Below are 21,893 nucleotides of genomic sequence, written 5' to 3' on the forward strand. Positions count from 1 at the left end.
GTATGTGTGTGTATGTGTATGTGTGTATATGTGTATGTGTGTATGTGTGTGTGTATATGTGTATATGTGTGTGTATGTGTGTGTATGTGTGTGTATGTATGTATATGTGTGTGTATGTGTGTGTATGTATGTGTGTGTATGTGTGTATGTATATATGTGTATATGTGTGTGTGTTTGTGTGTGCGTTTGTGTATGTGTGTATGTATATATGTGTATATGTGTGTGTTTGTGTGTGTGTTTGTGTGAGTGCGTGAAGCCGTCCCACATTCTTCCGCGTGTTTTTCTCTCTCTCTATCTCGCTGTCGGGAAAATCCGCGCCGCTCCCCATAAAGACTCCGTGCGTGGGGGGCGAGAGGCGCCACCACAGGTGAGTGAGACTCTAAATCACTCGCTCCGCCACTCCGACTACCATCCCCGCGTCTCTCTCTCTCTGTCTCTCTCCCTCTCTGTCTCTCTCTCTCTGTCCGTGTCCGCCAGTCCGTCCAGCTGCCCATGAGTCTCTCTCTCTCTGTCTCTCTGTCTCGCTCTCTCTCTCTGTCTCTGTCTGTGTCTGTCTCCCAGTCTGTCTTACCAGTCTATCTATCTATCAGCCTGGTGTGTTAACGTCGGCTCTACGTGCGTGCACATCAGAAGCCATGCGAGTCGACGTCGTCCGCCTGCTGGTAAGTTACGACGAGCAAAGACACACAGACACACACACACAGAGTCACACACACACAGAGTCACACACACACAGACACACACAGACAGACACACACATAGACACACACATAGACACACGGACACACACACAGACACACACACAGACACACACACACAGACACACACACATAGACACACACATAGACACACGGACACACACACAGACACACACACAGACACACAGACACACACAGACACACAGACACACACAGACACACAGACACAGACACACAGAGTCACACACACACAGACACACAGAGTCACACACACACAGACACACACACACACAGACACACAGACAGACACTCACACAGACACACACAGACACACACACACAAAAACCGCCATTCGCCACTAAGTGGCGGTGACGTCACCACGACGCTTGTGCCAGGCTATGTGCACCCTGAGGCCACGTGAGGTGTCGAACGCCCGCTGGCAGGAGGTCACGGGGCAGACCCAGGTGCCACGGGTTGACTGAATGAGATGACTGGCTGATGCACCACCTGTGCCCCTTACTGTGCCAATCTGCTGTGCTTTAGCCACCCGGCGCTCCGCTCATTGTTGTGAGCGTCGCTCCTCCGCCCTCCGTTGTTGTTGGAGGGCGACTGCCTCCAACTGCCCAGTAGCGTCCTTTACGAGCCTCCTCCACAGAGGCCGATCTTGACACCGCTGATACCAGTCATCGGCAAGTCCACTCAGCTCCACGTCCTCCTGTACCACATCACTCCATCTCTTCTCTAGCCCGTGCCGCGCCCGCTTAGCCCCCTCAATCCGGCCGAACAAAAGCTGTTTGGGCATGCGGTGGCTGGGCATGCGGGCTACATGACCCAGCCATCGCAGCCTTGCCCGCCGGAGGAACTCACCGATGGGACCCTGCCCAGATCTTTCAAGGATTTGTGAGCTCCTCACACAATCCAGTCTGGTTAAACCCAGGATGGATCGTAGGCAGGCCAGCCTAAATGTTTCTAACCGGCGAAGATGTTCCATTAGGGGGGTCCACGTTTCGCAAGCGTAGAGAAGGGAGGGAATGACCGTGGCGGAGAATACCTGAAGCTTAGTACGAAGCGACAGACCAGGTAGCTTCCACACAGCGTTACGCAACCGATGAAAAGATATTGCCGCTCGACTGATTCGGAGTGAGACCTCTGCTGTTAAACTGGAGTCGGTCATAAGCACACAGACACACACAGACACACAGACACACACACAGACAGTGCAGGAGGAGGTCACGGAACAGACTCAGGTGCTATGGGTTGACGGCTGTGCCAGGCTATGTGGAGTCTGCGTCTCTCTCTCATCATCATCATCACGGTGGCTAGGAGATGTTGACTACCTCGCCTGGTCTACAGGAGGTCGTGGGTGCTATCCCGACCCTGACGACGCCTGCTGCTGCTGCTGTAGATGTGGAGTCTGCGTCTCTCTCCCCGTGGTCACTGCGGGGATTTGTCTCTCCGGGTCCTCCGTGTCTATTGCCCTATCAATGTCCACTTGATGATGATGAGGATGCTAAACCACGTGGTTGAGCTGCTATCAATGTCCACTTGATGATGATGAGGATGCTAAGCCACGTGGTTGAGCTGCTATCAATGTCCACGTGGTGACGATGACGATGCTAAGCCACGTGGTGGAGCTGCTATCAATGGTCACGTGGTGGTGATGATGATGCTAAGCCACGTGGTTGAGCTGCTATCAATGCCCACGTGGTGATGATGACGATGCTAAGCCACGTGGTTGAGCTGCTATTAATGTCCACGTGGTGACGATGATGACGATGCTAATCCACGTGGTTGAGCTGCTATCAATGTCCACGTGGTGATGATGACGATGCTAAGCCACGTGGTTGAGCTGCTATCAATGTCCACGTGACGATGATGACGATGATGCTAAACCACGTGGTTGAGCTGCTATCAATGTCCACGTGATGATGATGCTAAGCCACGTGGTTGAGCTGCTATCAATGTCCACGTGGTGACGATGACGATGCTAAACCACGTGGTTGAGCTGCTATCAATGTCCACGTGGTGACGATGACGATGCTAAACCACGTGGTTGAGCTGCTATCAATGTCCACGTGGTGACGATGACGATGCTGAGCCACGTGGTTGAGCTGCTATCAATGTCCACGTGGTGACGATGATGACGATGCTAAACCACGTGGTTGAGCTGCTATCAATGTCCACGTGGTGATGATGACGATGCTAAACCACCTGGTTGAGCTGCTATCAATGTCCACGTGGTGGTCATGATGACGATGCTGAGCCACGTGGTTTAGCTGTTATCAATTGTTGATGGCCCAGGTCGCTTCTGAAACAAGACGCTACACAGTCGCTCCGTAGTTTGTTTATGGGTCTCCATGGGTCTCTATGGGTCTCGATGGGTCTCTATGTATGTCTGTGGGTCTATGTATCTCTATGGATGTCTATGTCATCACCACCACCACCATCCTCACCACCACCATCTTCACTACCACCACCATCCTCACCACCACCACCACCATCCTCACCACCACCACCATCCTCACTACCACCACCATCCTCACCACCATCACCATCCTCACCACCACCATCCTCACCACCACCACCATCCTCACCACCACCACCACAATCCTCACCACCACCATCCTCACCACCACCACCATCCTCACCACCACCACCACCACCATCCTCACCACCACCACCACCACCACAATCCTCACCACCACCATCCTCACCACCACCATCCTCACCACCATCCTCACCACCACCACCATCCTCACCACCACCACCATCCTCACCACCACCATCCTCACCACCACCACCATCCTCACCACCACCACCATCCTCACCACCACTACCATCCTCACCACCGCTGCCACCACCATCCTCACCACTACCATCATCACCACCACCACCATCCTCACCACCACCACCATCCTCACCACCACCACCATCCTCACCACCACCATCCTCACCACCACCATCATTCTCACCACCACCATCCTCATCACCATCCTCACCACCACCACCACCACCATCCGCACCACCACCACCATCCTCACCACCACCACCACCATCCGCACCACCACCACAATTCTCAACACCAATACCATCATCACCACCACCATCCTCACCACCATCCTCACCACCACCATCCTCACCACCACCACCATCCTCACCACCACCATCCTCACCACCACCACCACCATCCTCACCACCACCACCATCCTCACCACCATCACCACCACCACCATGATCCTCACCACCACCACCATCTTCACCACCACCACCACCACCACCCCCACCACCCTCACCACCACCACCACCACCACTACCCTCACCACCACCACCACCACCCTCACCTCCTCCTTCTCCTCCTCCTCGTCTGGAACCCGCTCAGGCCCTCTCCGCCGCTGTCCCCATCCTCCTGCTGCTGATGGCCTCCGCCCATCCCAGCGCCGCCTCCAAGGCCAAGTCCGGAGCGAAGGGTGGAAGAGGCGATAGAGGAGGCGGTGGAGGAGGCGGAGGAGGAGGCGGAGGAGGAGGAGGAGGCGGCGGAGGAGGCGGCGGCGGCGGAAGGGGAGGCAAAGGCACCGGCAGCGGCAGGAGCAAGAAGTCACGGTGCTTCAGGGAGGCGGACGAGGCGCTCCTCCTGGAGACCTACTGGGGCAAGAGCGTCCACGACGCCAGGCAGCTCGACATGGTGCGACTCGCCCAAGCCCTTGAGGAGGCTGCGGGAAGGCGCGTCAAGAGAGGCGGTGGTGGCGGTGGCGGTGGTGGCGGTGGTGGTGGCGGTGGTGGCGGTGGCAGCTCAGCTGCTGCGAATTGCCCGCAGGGTTCGCTGAAAAGTGACCCCGGGGGGGTCGCCCTGGATGAGCAGCCGGGTGGAGACGTGGCCATGAGGGCTCTGTCGCCGTGGAGATACGTGTGAGTCCACGTCGCTCGCTCTCTCTCGCTCGCTCGCTCTCTCTCTCTCCGTGGAGATACGTGTGAGTCCACGTCGCTCGCTCTCTCTCGCTCGCTCGCTCTCTCTCTCACCGTGGAGATACGTGTGAGTCCACGTCACTCACCTCACTCTCTCTCTCTCTCTCACCGTGGAGATACGTGTGAGTCCACGTCACTCACCTCACTCTCTCTCCCTCTCTCACCGTGGAGATACGTGTGAGTCCACGCCCCTCACCTCGCTCGCTCTCTCTCTCTCTCTCCGTAGAGATACGTGTGAGTCCACGTCGCCCGCTCTCTCTCTCTCTCACCGTGGAGATACGTGTGAGTCCACGTCGCTCTCTCTCTCTCTCTCCGTGGAGATACGTGTGAGTCCACGTCACTCACCTCACTCTATCTCTCTCTCTCTCCGTGGAGATACGTGTGAGTCCACGCCCCTCACCTCGCTCGCTCTCTCTCTCTCTCTCCGTGGAGATACGTGTGAGTCCACGTTGCTTGCTCTCTCTCTCTCTCTCCGTGGAGATACGTGTGAGTCCACACCCCTCACCTCACTCTATCTCTCACCGTGGAGATACGTGTGAGTCCACGTCACTCGCTCTCTCTCTCTCTCGCTCGCTCTCTCTCTCTCTCTCTCTCGCTCTCTCTCACCGTGGAGATACGTGCGAGTACCCACACCGCTCACCTCTCTCTCTCACCGTGGAGATACGTGTGAGTCCACACCGCTCGCTCTCTCTCTCTCTCCGTGGAGATACGTGTGAGTCCACACCGCTCGCTCTCTCTCTCTCTCCGTGGAGATACGTGTGAGTCCACGTTGCTCGCTCTCTCTTTTTTTTACGATCAGAAGAAACAAGAAGATGCTCGGTGTAGTCGGCACTTTGCTCCGTTCATCATTTCGGTTTTTTGTTTTTTTTAATGCTTTGCTTTATGTAACCCCCCGCCCCCTTTTAAACGAAAGACCCTCTCTCTCTGCCCCCCCTCTCTCTCTACCCCCCTCTCTGCCTCTCCTCTCTCTCTACCCCCTCTCCGCCCCCCCCCCTCTCTCTCTGCCCCCTCTCTTCCTACTCCATTTGGCTCTCTCTCGCTCGCTCTCTTTTTTCTTTATAACTACGACAAGTGCTGCATCTGCACGCAGCCCTTCCCACGGTCAAACGGCCTCCGACGGGTAGCTCAGATCTGCATGCAGAGCTCTCCGTCATTTGCCACCGAGCACACGGCCTCCTCCAGCGCCCACCGCTCTTTGAAGGCCGGCACGGCGTGGGTCAGCCGCGCACGGCGGAACTCCGGCCACACCCTGGCTCCGACCAGAGCGCGGAAGATGCCCAGGCTGCTGGCTGGACGTTGCCCCTCCAGGGCCACCTTCCTCGCCATGTATATGGCGAGCTTGGCGTAGCCGAAGAGAACGTTGACCAGCCCCTGAAGATGTTGGGGTCCGTCGCCCTTCGGGTATCCAAAGATGAAGACCGTCGGGGAGAAGTGGAGGCTGAACCTTAGGAGGATGTTTCTCAGGACCTTGAACAGCGAGTCCAGGCTCTTGCACTCCACGTATTGGTGCGCCACCGTCTCCACTTCACCGCAGAACCGGCACTCCGGGGACGTGTCGGTGAAGCGCGCCAGGGAGACGTTGGTGGTGACGGTGCCGTGGGCGATGCTCCAGCTGAGGTCGCCGATGCGGTTGTACGTCGGTCTGCAGTAGAGTTGCCTCCAGCGAGGCCTCTCCGGAGAGACGCAGGGCAGGGCTCTCCTCCAGGCATGGTCCTTGTGGCTCCTCAGGGTGTCCTGTTGGTGGAACCGGACCATGTAGGAGTAGAGCACCTTCCTCTTTACATTTGCGAAGGTCACCTCCGGTAGGTCTTCTAGCCGGCACAGGTTGTGATCCGCTTTCGTTTGTCGGCATTGGCGATGCAGTGGCACGACTGAGAGCTCTGGTGGAGGGGGATCGAGAGGGGCCTCGTCATCCCCAACGCCGATGGGGGGCGTTCTCCCCGTTGCCGCTGAGAAGGCCCCCTTGGCTTCGGCCAGGATCCGGGCAGCCACCCGGAGCGACTGCAGCCCTGTCTTTGCGGCCACGTCTGCTGGTCTGAGCCACCGGCCTCCGTGTTTCAGGCTCCACCAGATCTCCCATCCTGGTGAGCCGCGCGTTGGCGAGGCGCCTCTCCATGCCAGGGGTGGTGGTGGTGGTGGATGGCAGCTTTGTCTGTGGGTTCCTGAGGATCGGTTCGAAGACCAGATCCTCGGCCGATCGCGGTTGGTTCAGCCTCCTGACGGCGAGGGAGCTCCACGTCTGCAGGACGCTTCTGTAGAAGGGTGGCAGCTGTCCCAGTGGGAGGCCCTGCAGGTCCACGTAGAATAGTTGCTTGGAGCACTGCAGACCCCCCCAGCTGTTTCAGGAGGAAGGAGGCCGTGATGCTCCAGGCCGGTGCAGGGGGCGGCGTGCAGGAACTTTTGCGCTGCCTGCAGTCGGAAGGTGGCCGGCTGACTCCGCACGCACACCAGCCCGTGGCCGCCCTCGTCCAGTGGCAGGGCCAGGACCCCAGCCGCGACCTCGGTGTCCTCCACCCGACCAGAAGAAGTCGAGGACTCGCTTCTGAAGTGCGTTGACGAGGCTCTTGGTGGGGTGCAGGGAGAAGAGTCGGTGCCTCAGCATGGACGTCACCAGCTGGTTCACCACCAACGTCTTTGTCCTGAAGGCGAGGAACTTGCACAGGCGACTCCAGGTGCCCAGCCGCTCCTTCGCCTTCTCCTCCAGCTCGACCCAGTTCCTCTGCGGTGGTTCCTCCTCTGGTCCGAGGAACACTCCCAGGTGGTGCGGCAGCGATGTTGTGCTCCAATTGATGGTTTTTGCCTTCTCGGGACACTCGGTCATGTCCCACGCTCCAACCAGCAGGCCGCTGCACTTTTGCCAGTTCATTTTTGATGAGGAGGCTTTCGAAAAGACCTCCTGGCACTCATGCAGCAGGGCGACATCAGCCAGGGAGCGCAGGATGAGGAGGAGGACGTCGTCGGCGTACGCCGTCAGGACCAACTTGACGCTTGGTTCCCTCAGCACCAGGCCGCTGAGTCTCCGCCTTATGAGATTCAGGAAAGGCTCTAATGCCAGGGCATAAAGTTGGCCCGACAATGGGGGGCATCCCTGTCTCACTCCTCGCTCGAATTTGACCGGGGCAGTGAGGGCGCCGTTGATCTTGATCACGCACTCCGCCTTGGTGTAGAGCAGGCGGATCGTTCGGACAAAGGCATCCCCAAAACCAAAGCTCTTGAGGGTTCCCAGCAGGTACTTGTGGTGGTCCACTCTGTCAAAAGCCTTTTCCTGGTCAAGAGCCAGAAACGCGATTGGGATGCCCAACCTCTGGGATAACCGCGATGAGGTCCCCGACCAGGAAGATGCCGTCGTGGATGGTTCGTCCGGGGATGGTGTAGGACTGGTCCCCGTTTATGACTTGTGCAATCACCCCTTTCAGTCGCAGGGGGAGAGAGCCTTCGTCAATATTTTGTAGTAGTCTGTGTTCAGGAGGGAGACCGGACGCCAGTTTTGTAGGTGCCTCAGGTTCTCCGTTCTTGGGAAGCAGAGTGAGCGACGCCCTCCTCCGAGACTGAGGCATCACCCCTGGTGACTGAGGCTTCCTCCAGCACCTCTCTGTAGTCCTCCTGTAGGGATGGCCTAAAAGCGGCGTAAAACTCCCCTGTTAGGCCGTCTAACCCTGGGGATTTATTTGGGGCCAGTCCTCTTACAGCTGCGTCAAGGTCAGTCCTGGTGAGCTTTTGCTCTAGCAGCTCTTTCCCGTCTTCCCCCAGGGTGGGTAGACCACTCCATGCCTCCACCTGGGCCGGTTCCGATGTTTCTTCAGGGGAGAACAGGCTGCCGTAGAAGTCTCTGATGATGGTCGACTTCTGCTGGAGTTCGTCTCTCTCTCCGTGGAGATACGTGTGAGTCCACACCGCTCACCTCTCTCGCTCTCTCTCTCCGTGGAGATACGTGTGAGTCCACGTCACTCTCTCTCTCTCCGTGGAGATACGTGTGAGTCCACACCGCTCTCTCTCTCTCTCCGTGGAGATACGTGTGAGTCCACACCGTTCACCTCTCTCGCTCTCTCTCTCCGTGGAGATATGTGTGAGTCCACGTCACTCTCTCTCTCTCCGTGGAGATACGTGTGAGTCCACACCGCTCTCTCTCTCTCGCTCGCTCTCTCTCTCTCTCTCACCGTGGAGATACGTGTGAGTCCACGTCGCTCGCTCTCTCTCTCTCCGTGGAGATACGTGTGAGTCCACGTCACTCTCTCTCTCTCCGTGGAGATACGTGTGAGTCCACACCGCTCTCTCTCTCTCTCACCGTGGAGATACGTGTGAGTCCACGTCACTCTCTCTCTCTCTCCGTGGAGATACGTGTGAGTCCACACCGCTCTCTCTCTCTCCGTGGAGATACGTGTGAGTCCACACCGCTCACCTCTCTCGCTCACCGTGGAGATACATGTGAGTCCACGTCGCTCTCTCTCTCTCTCCATGGAGATACGTGTGAGTCCACGTCACTCTCTCTCTCCGTGGAGATACGTGTGAGTCCACACCGCTCTCTCTCTGTCTCTCTCTCTCCGTGGAGATACGTGTGAGTCCACGTCGCCCGCTCTCTCTCTCCATGGAGATACGTGTGAGTACACGTCACTCTCTCTCTCTCTCACCGTGGAGATACGTGTGAGTCCACACCGCGGTTGCACCCGATTCAAGAGCCGAATGGCTCACAGGGCCATACCAAAAATAAATGAAACTTTGAAAACTATGAAACTCTCGCTCGCTCGCTCTCTCTTCAGAGTGAACTCAAGCGACTCAAAACATTTGACCGGGTGTCACGGTCTCTACACGTTGAGTTGTGTAGCTCGTCCTCAGAAAGTCGACCCGGCCATCAGCTCAAACGATGGCCGCTCAAACGCGTGGCTTGGGTTGCGATCGAAACGTCGTGGGGGCGTTTTTGTACTTTTGTTTAAAGTTTCAGTTTTTTAATGTTTTTTTTTATTTTGAATTTTATTTTAAAAAATTCAGTTCAAATTTCGATTTCACTTTAAAGTTTATTTCAAATCGAACTTGAAATGTTCTTTCAATCATCAGTTAATTTTTGATTAAATGTTTTATTTCATTTTTTATTTTTTTATTATTTCGATCTACGTGACTTTACCGAAACACAGTCCTCTGACGCTTCTGATGATTCTGATTGGTGACCAACAAAGCGCCGTGCCTTCTCTCCCCCGCCACCCCCACCACCTCCCTCACCACCCGGCTCACCACATCCAGCATCCGCCACGACACCACCACGTACCCCCCGAAGTACGCGGAGGCCGAGTGCCTTTGCCGGGGCTGTCTGGACCCAAGCCGCGGCTACAGGGAGACTCGTGACCTCAACTCGGTGGAGGTGAGGCGGTCCATGAAGGTGCTGAAACGTCGGCCCTGCCCAGGTGGCGCGCACGACGAGTACCGGTACGACGTGGAGTACCGGCAGGTCGCCACGGCATGCGTCTGCGTGCGTCCGGTTCGTGCCGGAGCCTGACGCAGGTTGCGCCCTGCGGCGGCCCCGCCCACCCCACCACCGCTGTCCACCACCACCACCGCCATCACCGCCGCCACCGCCGGCTCGTCCTCCGCAAGGGAAATCGGTCGCTCGGCCACCCGCTCACTCAGACACTCACTCAGACACTCAGACACTCACTCAGACAGACACTCAGACACTCACTCAGACACTCACCCAGACACTCACCCAGACACTCACTCACACAGACACTCACTCAGACACTCACCCAGACAGACACTCACTCAGACACTCACCCAGACACTCACTCAGACACTCACCCAGACACTCACCCAGACACTCACTCAGACACTCACCCAGACACTCACCCAGACACTCACTCACCCAGACACTCACTCAGACACTCATCCAGACACTCACCCAGACACTCACCCGCTCACTCAGATACTCACTCAGACACTCACCCAGACACTCACTCAGACAGACACTCACCCAGACACTCACCCAGACACTCACTCACCCAGACACTCACCCAGACACTCACCCAGACACTCACTCACACAGACACTCACCCAGACACTCACCCAGACACTCACCCAGACACTCACCCACTCACTCAGACACTCACCCAGACACTCACCCAGACACTCACTCACCCAGACACTCACACAGACACTCACTCAGACACTCACTCACCCACTCACCCAGACACTCACACAGACACTCACTCACTCACTCAGACACTCACCCACTCACTCAGACACTCACCAAGACACTCACCCAGATACCCACCCACCCATACATTCACCCACCCACACATTCAACCACCCACTCATTCACCCACCCACTCACCCACACATTCACCCACCCACACATTCACCCACCCACTCACCCCCACACCAATCCACTCATTCACCCACTCACTCACTCATTCACCCACCCACTCACTCACTCATTCACCCACCCACTCACCCCCACACCTATCCACTCATTCACCCACTCACTCACTCATTCACCCACCCACTCACTCACTCATTCACCCACCCACTCACCCCCACACCTATCCACTCATTCACCCACCCACTCATTCACCCACCCACTCATTCACCCACCCACTCATTCACCCACCCACCCACTCATTCACGCACCCACTCACCTCCACACCCATCCACTCATTCACCCACTCACTCATTCACCCACCCACTCACTCATTCACCCACCCACTCACCCCCACTCCCACCCACTCATTCACCCACCCACTCATTCACCCACCCACTCATTCACCCACCCACTCATTCACCCACCCACCCACTCATTCACCCACCCACTCATTCACCCACCCACTCATTCACCCACCCACTCATTCACCCACCCACTCATTCACCCACCCACTCATTCACCCACCCACCCACCCACTCATTCACCCACCCACCCACTCATTCACCCACCTACTCATTCACCCACCCACTCATTCACCCACCCACTCACTCATTCACCCACCCCCACACTATACCACCCAAGCACTTTGCCCCCCGTGGCGACAGCTAAGTGGTCACAGTCCGTGGTGGTGGTTGTTGTTTGTTTGTTATTGTTGTTGTTTGTTGTTGTTGTTGTGTTGTTGTTGCTGCCTGAGCGAGCCCCACGTGTTGTAGACGCGGCCTGCTCTCGCTCGTAGCAGAGTGGAAGGAAGGCATCACGCTGCCCGGTGCTGATCCGGCCACTGGGTCAATGATTCACAGGTTAGAGAGGGCAGAGGCAAAGGTCCCCCGTGTAGCCTCGACAGACTGTAGGGGCAAGTGCTGTTAGTGGCCAGCAGCTACACCACCGCGAGAAACACAGACACACAGACACAGACAGACACACACACACAGACACACACACATACACACACACAGAGACACACACAGACACACACACAGACACACACACAGACACACACACAGACATACAAACACACACAGACACACACACAGACACACACACAGACACACACACACAGACACACACACAGACACACACACAGACACACACACAGACACACACAGTGTGTGTGGGGGAGCGGTAGTGTAGTGGTTAGCGCTACGCTGCACTACGAACCCGGCGACCCGAGTTCGATTCCCGCTCACGGCCACCACCGGTGACGATTATTTAACCGGTCCTGGGCCTCCCCTAGGTCGACTCAGCCTCAAACGAGTAACTGCTGTGGTGTATGAGCATCGCCACTGGGGAGACAAAGACGGCTGGGCGTGCTACTGGCCATCCACCCCCTCGTACATTAGATTCTTGGTTCTTTCGGTAAAGTCACGTAGAAGGGAAACAATAAAATACAAAAATCTAAATATATAAAACAATAAAAAATTATCACATTTCAACTGCAACACAAGCAATCATCATCAGGTGTGAAAACCACAACAAGGAACTTTTAGAAAAAACTAACTTTAAATCAAAATATATTACATTGTCCTTGAAAGGCATCGTCTGGTGTGGATCAATCAGTTTCAAGGACAATGCATCAAATGTGATCAGTGTGCTTTTTGTGTTTGCATTTTGACCGCAAGTGACCTCCACCTTCACCACCTCCACCACCATCCACTCTACCTTCACCTCCACCACCACTACCACTTCACCATCACCACCACCACCCACTCCACCTTCACCACCCACTCCACCACCATCACTCCACCACCACAACCACCTCCACCACCACCACCCACTCCACCACCACCACCTCCACCACCTCCACCACCACCACCCACTCCACCTTCACCACCCACTCCACCACCACCGCCATCTCCACCACCCACTTCACCACCACCTCCACCACCACCACCCACTCCACCACCACAACCACCTTCACCATCACCACCACCACCACCACCACCACCCACTCCACCTTCACCACCCACTCCTCCACCACCACCACCCACTCCACCACCACAACCACCTCCACCACCACCACCACCACCACCACCCACTCCACCTTCACCACCCACTCCACCACCCACTCCACTACCACCCACTCCACTACCACCCACTCCACCACCACCACCTCCACCACCACCACCACCCACTCCACCTTCACCACCCACTCCACCACCACCTCCACCACCACCACCCACTCCACCACCACCACCCACTCCACCTTCACCACCCACTCCACCACCACCACCACCCACTCCACCACCACCCACTCCACCTTCACCACCACCCACTCCACCACCACCCACTCCACCACTACCACCACCCACTCCACCACCACCACCACCCACTCCACCTTCACCACCACCTCCACCACCACCACCACTACACACTCCACCACCTCCACCACCACCACCACCCACTCCACCACCACCTCCACCACCCACTCCACCTTCACCACCTCCACCACTACCCACTCTACCACCACCACCACCACCTCGTCCTTGTTTCATGAACGACTTCCTGCCATCGTTTTCCAGTCGTAGTTTGTTGTTGATATCGAGTCCGGCGTATTTATTAAAGTTTATAACTTCAGGGTGAAAAACAGAAACACCCCCCGCACCCCAATTCTTATTGTTTTCATACTTAAATTAACTCGTCGTAAGTTATTGCTGCAATTCCAGCGCGCGGGAAGTAATTTACACTTTATTTAATAAAATATTGTTGGTTGTTGGTTGTTGTTATTGTCACCGAATTGTTATTTAATTAAATTATTTGCTCAATGTCCAAAGCACTCGCTGTGGTTTTTGTTGTTGTTGTCACGATTGAGGACTCCCGTGTCTGGCTCGGGTCTGGCTCGGGTCTGGCTCGGCTCTGGCTCGGTTCTAGCTCGGTTCTGGCTCGGTTCTAGCTCGGTTATATCTCGGTGCTGGCTCGGTTCTAGCTCGGTTCTAGCTCGGCTCTGGCTCGGTTCTAGCTCGGTTTTATCTCGCTCCCCCCAACTCACCCACCCACCAATCTCCCCATGCCACCCACCAACCTCCCCCCACCAATTCCCCTCCCCACCCACCAACCTCCCCCCCACTCACCCACCCACCAATCCCCCTCCCCACCCACCAACCTCCCCACCCCCCACCAACCTCCCCCCCACTCACTCACCCACCAATCTTCCCACCCCACCCACCAATCTCCCCACGCCACCCACCAACCTCCCCCCACCAATCCCCCTCCCCACCCACCAACCTCCCCCCCACTCGCCCACCCACCAACCTCCCCACCCACCAACCTTCCCTCCACTCACCCACCCACCAATCTCGCCACCCCATCCACCAATCTCCCCACCCCCCCACCAACCTCCCCTCCACTCACCCACCCACCAACCTCCCCACCCACCAACCTTCCCTCCACTCACCCACCCACCAATCTTCCCACCCCACCCACCAATCTCCCCACGCCACCCACCAACCTCCCCCCACCAATCCCCCTCCCCACCCACCAACCTCCCCCCCACTCGCCCACCCACCAACCTCCCCACCCACCAACCTTCTCTCCACTCACCCACCCACCAATCTCGCCACCCCATCCACCAATCTCCCCACCCCCCCACCAACCTCCCCTCCACTCACCCACCCACCAACCTTCCCTCCACTCACCCACCCACCAATCTCGCCACCCCACCCACCAATCTCCCCACGCCACCCACCAACCTCCCCCCACCAATCCCCCTCCCCACCCACCAACCTCCTCCCCACTCACCCACCCACCAACCTCCCCACCCACCAACCTTCCCTCCACTCACCCACCCACCAATCTCCCCACCCCACCCACCAACCTCCCCACCCACCAACCTTCCCTTCACTCACCCACCCACCAATCTCCCCACCCACCCACCAACCTTCCCTCCACTCACCAATCTCCCCCCCCACCAATCCCCCTCCCCACCCACAAACCTCCCCCCCACACCCCCCCACACCAACTTCCCTCCCTCCAACCCCCCCCCCACCTCTTCCGGTCTCCCCCACCCCACCACGGGAAGTGACGTCACGCCGCAGACATTTTCTACCCCCCCAAATTTTTTTTGTTTCCCGCGCAAATTTTTCTTTCCGTTCCCTTCTCGCGCGTGGCCTCTCGCGCCATTTTGATTTTAATTTTACCTCAGAAATAGCTTTTTTTATTTTCTCTACAAAATTCCTTTTTTTCTCTCTCTCCTTCGTTAAAAAAAAAGACCGCGCGTGACACACACACACAGAACAAGAGACGATCGATAGAGAGATGCCGCCCAAGAGAAATAAGAACGGTTTCTTCGCGTACATGAAGGAGCAGACGGCGCTGTTGAGGCAAGCGGGCATCGAGGTGATGGGGTTGGAGGATGCGGCCCGGCTCTGCGCGCCCGGCTGGGAGGTAAACTAAATAAAATAACTTTTAAAAAAACTCCTTAGGTTGATTATTGTTTGGGTTCTTTCGGTAAAAGTCACGTAGGTGGGAAAAATAATAATAAAAAAGAAAAATATAAAACAACAAAAAAAAAACCTCCCTTCGGTCGAATATTCTTTGGTGCCTTTTTCGGTAAAAGTCGCGTAGATGGAAAATAATTAAATTAAAATTACAGTTAAATAAAACAATATTTACAAATGCAATACATTGATAAAGAACAAAAACTCCTTAGGTTGAATATTCTTTGGTGCCTTTTTCGGTAAAAATCGCGTAGATGGAAAATAATTAAATTAAAATAATAGTTAAAACATATTTACAAATGCAAACATTGATAAAAAAAACAAAAACTCCTTAGGTTGAATATTCTTTGGTGCATTGGGTAAAAGTCGCGTAGATGGAAAATAATTAAATTAAAATAATAGTTAAATAAAAAATATTTACAAACGCAAACATTTCATAACAAAAAACTCCTTAGGTTGAATATTCCTTGGTGCTTTGGGTAAAAGTCGCGTAAAACTAAATTAAATAATACGGTAATAGAATTCGACGCTTCGATTGCAATACAAGCCACCATCATCAGGTACAAATGAAAAAGATAAAACAAACCCTAGTAAAAGTCACCACCACGTAGAAGGGAAACAATAAAATAATAAAAATATAAAACATAAAATTTATTGGAGAACAATAAAATTATTATTCTTGGTTCTTTCGGTAAAGTCACCGCCACGTAGAAGGTAAACAATAAAATAATAAAAATATATAAAAAAAACTATACAATTATTGTAAAACAATAAAATTATTATTCTTGGTTCTTTCGGTAAAGTCACCACCACGTAGAAGGGAAACAATAAAATAATAAAAATATAAAACAATGAAATTATTGTAAAACAATAAAATTATTATTCTTGGTTCTTTCGGTAAAGTCACCACCACGTAGAAGGGAAACAATAAAATAAGAAAAATATATAAAACAATACAATTATTGTAAAACAATAAAATTATTATTCTTGGTTCTTTCGGTAAAGTCACGACGTAGAAGGGAAACAATAAAATAATAAAAATATAAAACAATAAAATTCTCACGACGTTTCGACTGCAACAAGCAATCATGATTGAAATCAGGGATTCATATGCAATCATGATTGAAATCATGATTGAAATCATGATTGCATATGAATCCCTGCAGTCACGAAGGCTTTAAATCAAAATGTAAACCTAGTAGTCAACTTAGACATAATGCACTACTACACAGAGAGAGTCGGCCAATCAATAGTCAACTAGCCCAACTGGTTGATTAATATTCTTATAAAGATTGATACATTTGAGAGAGAGACAACACACATACACACAGACAGAGACACACAGACACACGAGCAGAGAGAGACACAGACAGAGAGACAACACACAGAGACAGAGAGACACACGAGCAGAGAGACACAGAGAGAGACAACACACAGACGCACGAGCAGAGAGAGACACACAGAGACAGAGAAAGACAACACACAGAGACAAACAGAGAGAGACACAGACACACGAGCAGAGAGAGAGACAGAGAGAGACAACAACCAGACACACAGAGACACAGACACACGAGCAGAGAGAGACACAGAGAGAGACACACAGACACGAGCAGAGAGAGACACACAGACACACGAGCAGAGAGAGACACACAGAGAGAGAGAGACAGAGAGAGAGAGAGACACACACAGAGACAGATAGAGAGACACAGACACACGAGCAGAGAGAGACACACAGACAGACAGAGAGACAACACACAGACAGACACACGAGCAGAGAGAGACACAGAGAGAGAGAGACACAGAGACAGATAGAGAGACACAGACACACGAGCAGAGAGACACACAGACAGACAGAGAGACAACACACAGACAGACACACGAGCAGAGAGAGACAGAGACACACAGAGACAGATAGAGAGACACACAGACACGAGCAAAGAGAGACACAGAGACAGAGAGAGAGACAACACACAGCCACACAGACAGAGAGACACGAGCAGAGAGAGACAACACACACAGAGACAGACACACAGAGAGACACACACAGAGACAGAGAGAGACAACACAGACACACAGAGACAGAGAGACACACAGACACACGAACAGAGAGAGACAACACAGACAGACAGAGAGACACAGACGTACGAGCAGAGAGAGACACAAAGAGAGAACACAGCCACACAGACAGACAGAGAGACACGAGCAGAGAGAGACAACACACAGAGACAGAGACACACAGAGAGAGAAACAACACACAGACAGAGAGACACACAGACACGAACAGAGAGACACAGAGAGACAACACACAGACACACAGAGACAGAGACACACAGACACACGAACAGAGAGAGACACACACAGAGAGAGAGACAACACCCAGACACAGAGACAGACAGAGAGATACACAGACACGAGCAGAGACAGACACACGAGCAGAAAGAGACACACAGAGACAACATACAGACACACAGAGACAGACAGAGAGACGAGCAGAGAGAGACACAGACAGAGAGAGACAACACACAGACACAGAGACAGACATAGAGACACACAGACACACGAGCAGAGAGAGACAGAGAGACAACACACACACAGACACAAACAGATACACGAGCAGAGAGAGATACAGAGAGACAGACTCACATAGAGAGACACACAGACAGACACAGAGAGAGAGACAGAGACTCACACAGAGAGACTCACACAGAGAGAGACAGACAGACGGAGAGACAGAGAGAGAGACACAGAGAGACACAGAGAGACACACAGACAGAGACACACAGACAGAGACACAGACAGAGAGACACAGAGAGAGACTCACACAGAGCGACTCGCACAGAGAGACACAGACAGAGAGACACAGACAGAGAGGGACTCACAGAGAGACACAGACAGAGAGACACACAGACGGAGAGACAGAGAGAGACAACACACAGACACACGGAGACAAACAGAGAGACACACAGACAGACACGGAGACAAACAGACAGACACACAGAGACAGACACACAGAGACAGACACACACATAGACAGAGAGATACACACAGAGACAGAGAGATACACACAGAGACAGAGAGAGACACACAAGCAGAGAGACACAGACACAAGCAGAGAGACACACACAGAGACATAGAGAAAGACAGACAGACACAAGCAGAGAGAGACACACACAGAGACACACACATAGACAAACAGATACACACAGAGACACATAGAAAGACAAACAGACAGACACAAGCAGATAGACACGGAGAGAGACACAGAAACACAGAGAGAGACTCACATAGACACAGAGAGACAGAGACAGACAAACAGAGATACACACAGAGAGACACATAGACACAAGCAGAGAGAGAGAGACTCATACAGACACACAGAGACACACACAGAGACACATAGACACACAGAGAGACACACAGACAACAACAACAACCGCCATTCGCCACTAAGTGGCGGTGACGTCACCACGACGCTTGTGCCAGGCTATTCGCACCCTGAGGCCACGTGAAGTGTCGAACGCCCGCTGGCAGGAGGTCACGGGGCAGACCCAGGTGCCACGGGTCGACTGACTGAGATGACTGGCTGATGCACCACCTGTGCCCCCTACTGTGCCAACCTGCTGTGCTTTAGCCACCCGGCGCTCCGCTCGTTGTTCTGAGCGTCGCTCCTCCGCCCTCCGTTGTTGTTGGAGGGCGACTACCTCCAACTGCCCAGTAGCATCCTTCACGAGCCTCCTCCACAGAGGCCGATCTTGACACCGCTGATACCAGTCATCGGCAAGTCCACTCAGCTCCACGTCCTCCTGTACCACATCACTCCATCTCTTCTCTAGCCCGTGCCGCGCCCGCTTAGCCCCCTCAATCCGGCCGAACAAAAGCTATTTCGGCATGCGGTGGCTGGGCATGCGGGCTACATGACCCAGCCAACGCAGCCTTGCCTGCCAGAGGAGCTCACCGATGGGACCTTGCCCAGATCTTTCAAGGATTTGTGAGCTCCTCACACAATCCAGTCTGGTTAAACCCAGGATGGATCGTAGGCAGGCCAGCCTAAATGTTTCTAACCGGCGAAGACAGACACACACAGACAGACACACAGACAGACACACAGACAGACACACAGACAGACACACAGACAGACACACAGACAGACACACAGACAGACACACAGACAGACACAGAGAGACACACAGAGACAAACAGAGACACACAAGCAAGAGAGACTCGCACAAAAAAAGAGACACACATAGGGGGCGGTATGTAGTGTATAGTGTAGTGTATAGTGTAGTATACTAGTACAGCACTAACTGGCTGTGTTGGAGAGTAAACCCACTCCAACATTTATAATTATGGTGTGGTGTATAGTGTAGTGTATATTGTGTATAGTAGTGTGTAGTGTATAGTGTGGTGTAAAGTGTAGTGTATAGTGTGTGGTGTATAGTGTAGTGTATAGAGTAGTGTATAGTAGTGTATAGTGTAGTGTGTGGTGTATAGTAGTGTGCTGTATAGTGTTGTGTATAGTAGTGTGTAGTATAGTGTATAGTAGTGTAGTGTATAGTGGAGTGTGTAGTGTAGTGTATAGTGGGGTGTGTAGTGTGTGGTGTATAGTGTAGTGTATGATGTAGTGTATAGTGTAGTATACTAGTACAGCACCAACCGGCTGTGTGTTGGAGAGTGAATCCACTACAACATTTATAATTATAGTGTAGTGTACAATGTATTGTAGTGTAGTGTGTGGTGTATAGTGTAGTGTATGATGTAGTGTATAGTGTAGTATACTAGTACAGCACTAACCGGCTGTGTGTTGGAGAGTAAACCCACTACAACATTTATAATTATAGTGTAGTGTATAGTAGTGTATTGTGGGGTGTATAGTGTCGTGTGTAGTATATAGTGTGTGGTGTATAGTGTAGTGTATAGTGTAGTATACTAGTACAGCACCAACCGGCTGTGTGTTGGAGAGTGAATCCACTACAACATTTATAATTTTAGTGTAGTGTGTAGTAGTGTATTGTGGGGTGTATAGTGTCGTGTGTAGTATATAGTGTAGTGTGTGGTGTATAGTGTAGTGTATAGTGTAGTATACTAGTACAGCACCAACTGGTTATGTTGGAGAGTGAATCCACTACAACATTTATAATTATAGTGTAGTGTGTGGTGTATAGTGTAGTGTATAATGTAGTGTATAGTGTAGTATACTAGTACAGCACCAACCGGCTGTGTGTTGGAGAGTGAATCCACTACAACATTTATAATTTTAGTGCAGTTGGCAGCGCCGCAGCTTGTGTTGTTACACATAGAGGTGACATTAACTCGCTCATCTCCCCAATCTCTCTGCCTAATGATGACGACGGCGATGTTGTTTGCGATGATGTCGATGATGATGATGGCGATGGCGATGATGATGACGGCAGCGATGGTGTTTCGCGATGATGATGATGATGTCAGGAATGAGGATGATGCGATGATGATGGCGGGCGATGGTGTTTGCGACGATGATGATGATGATGGCGGGTGATGGTGTTTGCGATGATGATGTGATGATGATGGCGGGCGATGGTGTTTGCGACGATGATGATGATGGCGGGTGATGGTGTTTGCGACGATGATGATGATGATGGCGGGTGATGGTGTTTGCGACGATGATGATGATGATGATGATGGCGGGTGATGGTGTTTGCGACGATGATGATGATGATGATGGCGGGTGATGGTGTTTGCGACGATGATGATGATGATGATGGCGGCGGCGGCGCTTGCGCGAAGGCTCTGGACGATGAGGGGAAGCGCCGCTATCGGCCGTCCAAGCGGGAGGAGAGTTGCTGGCAGCTGCCCGTGATGCTGCAGGCGGGAACCGTGGCAAGAGGCAGCAACGACCGCAGGCGCCAGCAGGTGAATAGTGGGGGGTGGTCGGTGGTGGTGGTGGTGGTGTCGGTGGTGGTGGAGGTGGAGGCGGTGGTGGAGGCGGAGGCTCGTGACGGACACCGCCGCTACCGGGCAGTTGGAGGCGGCTCGCCCTCCGGCGAGGGCGGAGGAGCGACACGGCTCGCGAGGGCGGCGGGGCGGAGCGCCGGGCCGGACGGGTCCCTCACGTGACCTCCTGTCGGCACGTGACCTCCTGTACCATGACCTGTCCCGTGACCTCCTGTCGGCATGTGACCTCCTGTCCCGTGACCTGTCAGCACGTGACCTCCTGTCGGCCTGTGGCCTCCTGTCCCGTGACCTGTCGGCACGTGACCTCCTGTCCCGTGACCTCTTGTCCCGTGACCTCCGGGTGCGCCCGGCACGGGCGCCGTGGCGACGTCAACCGCCGCTTGGTGGCGAATGTCGCGGGCGGTGTTGGCGGTGTTGGCGGTGTTGGTGGTGTTGGTGGTGTTGGTGGTGTTGGTGGTGTTG

General features: G+C 53.7%; 2 protein-coding genes across 2 annotated transcripts in view; both read left to right on the forward strand.

Moving 5' to 3' along the window:
• Positions 1–205: 205 nt before the first annotated feature.
• LOC142906703 (uncharacterized) lies at positions 206–10,163 on the forward strand. The gene is made up of 3 exons (XM_076055053.1): positions 206–662; positions 4,078–4,604; positions 9,897–10,163. The coding sequence occupies exons 1-3, from the start codon at positions 636–638 to the stop codon at positions 10,147–10,149; spliced, it is 807 nt and encodes a 268-aa protein (XP_075911168.1). The 5' UTR covers positions 206–635; the 3' UTR covers positions 10,150–10,163.
• Positions 10,164–15,096: 4,933 nt separating this feature from the next.
• Positions 15,097–21,893, forward strand: part of LOC142906733 (protein maelstrom homolog) — a 48,310-nt gene continuing 41,513 nt past the window's right edge. Inside the window, exons 1-2 of the mRNA XM_076055126.1 lie at positions 15,097–15,447; positions 21,264–21,389. Coding sequence (XP_075911241.1) covers positions 15,319–15,447; positions 21,264–21,389 — 255 coding nt within the window. The 5' untranslated portion in view covers positions 15,097–15,318. The remainder of the gene's footprint in view (positions 15,448–21,263; positions 21,390–21,893) is intronic.

This window comes from Petromyzon marinus, chromosome 69 (genome assembly GCF_048934315.1).
Source record: "Petromyzon marinus isolate PM22_M1 ecotype Great Lakes invasive population chromosome 69, UKy_Petmar_22M1.pri1.0, whole genome shotgun sequence".
Lineage (NCBI taxonomy): Eukaryota > Metazoa > Chordata > Hyperoartia > Petromyzontiformes > Petromyzontidae > Petromyzon > Petromyzon marinus.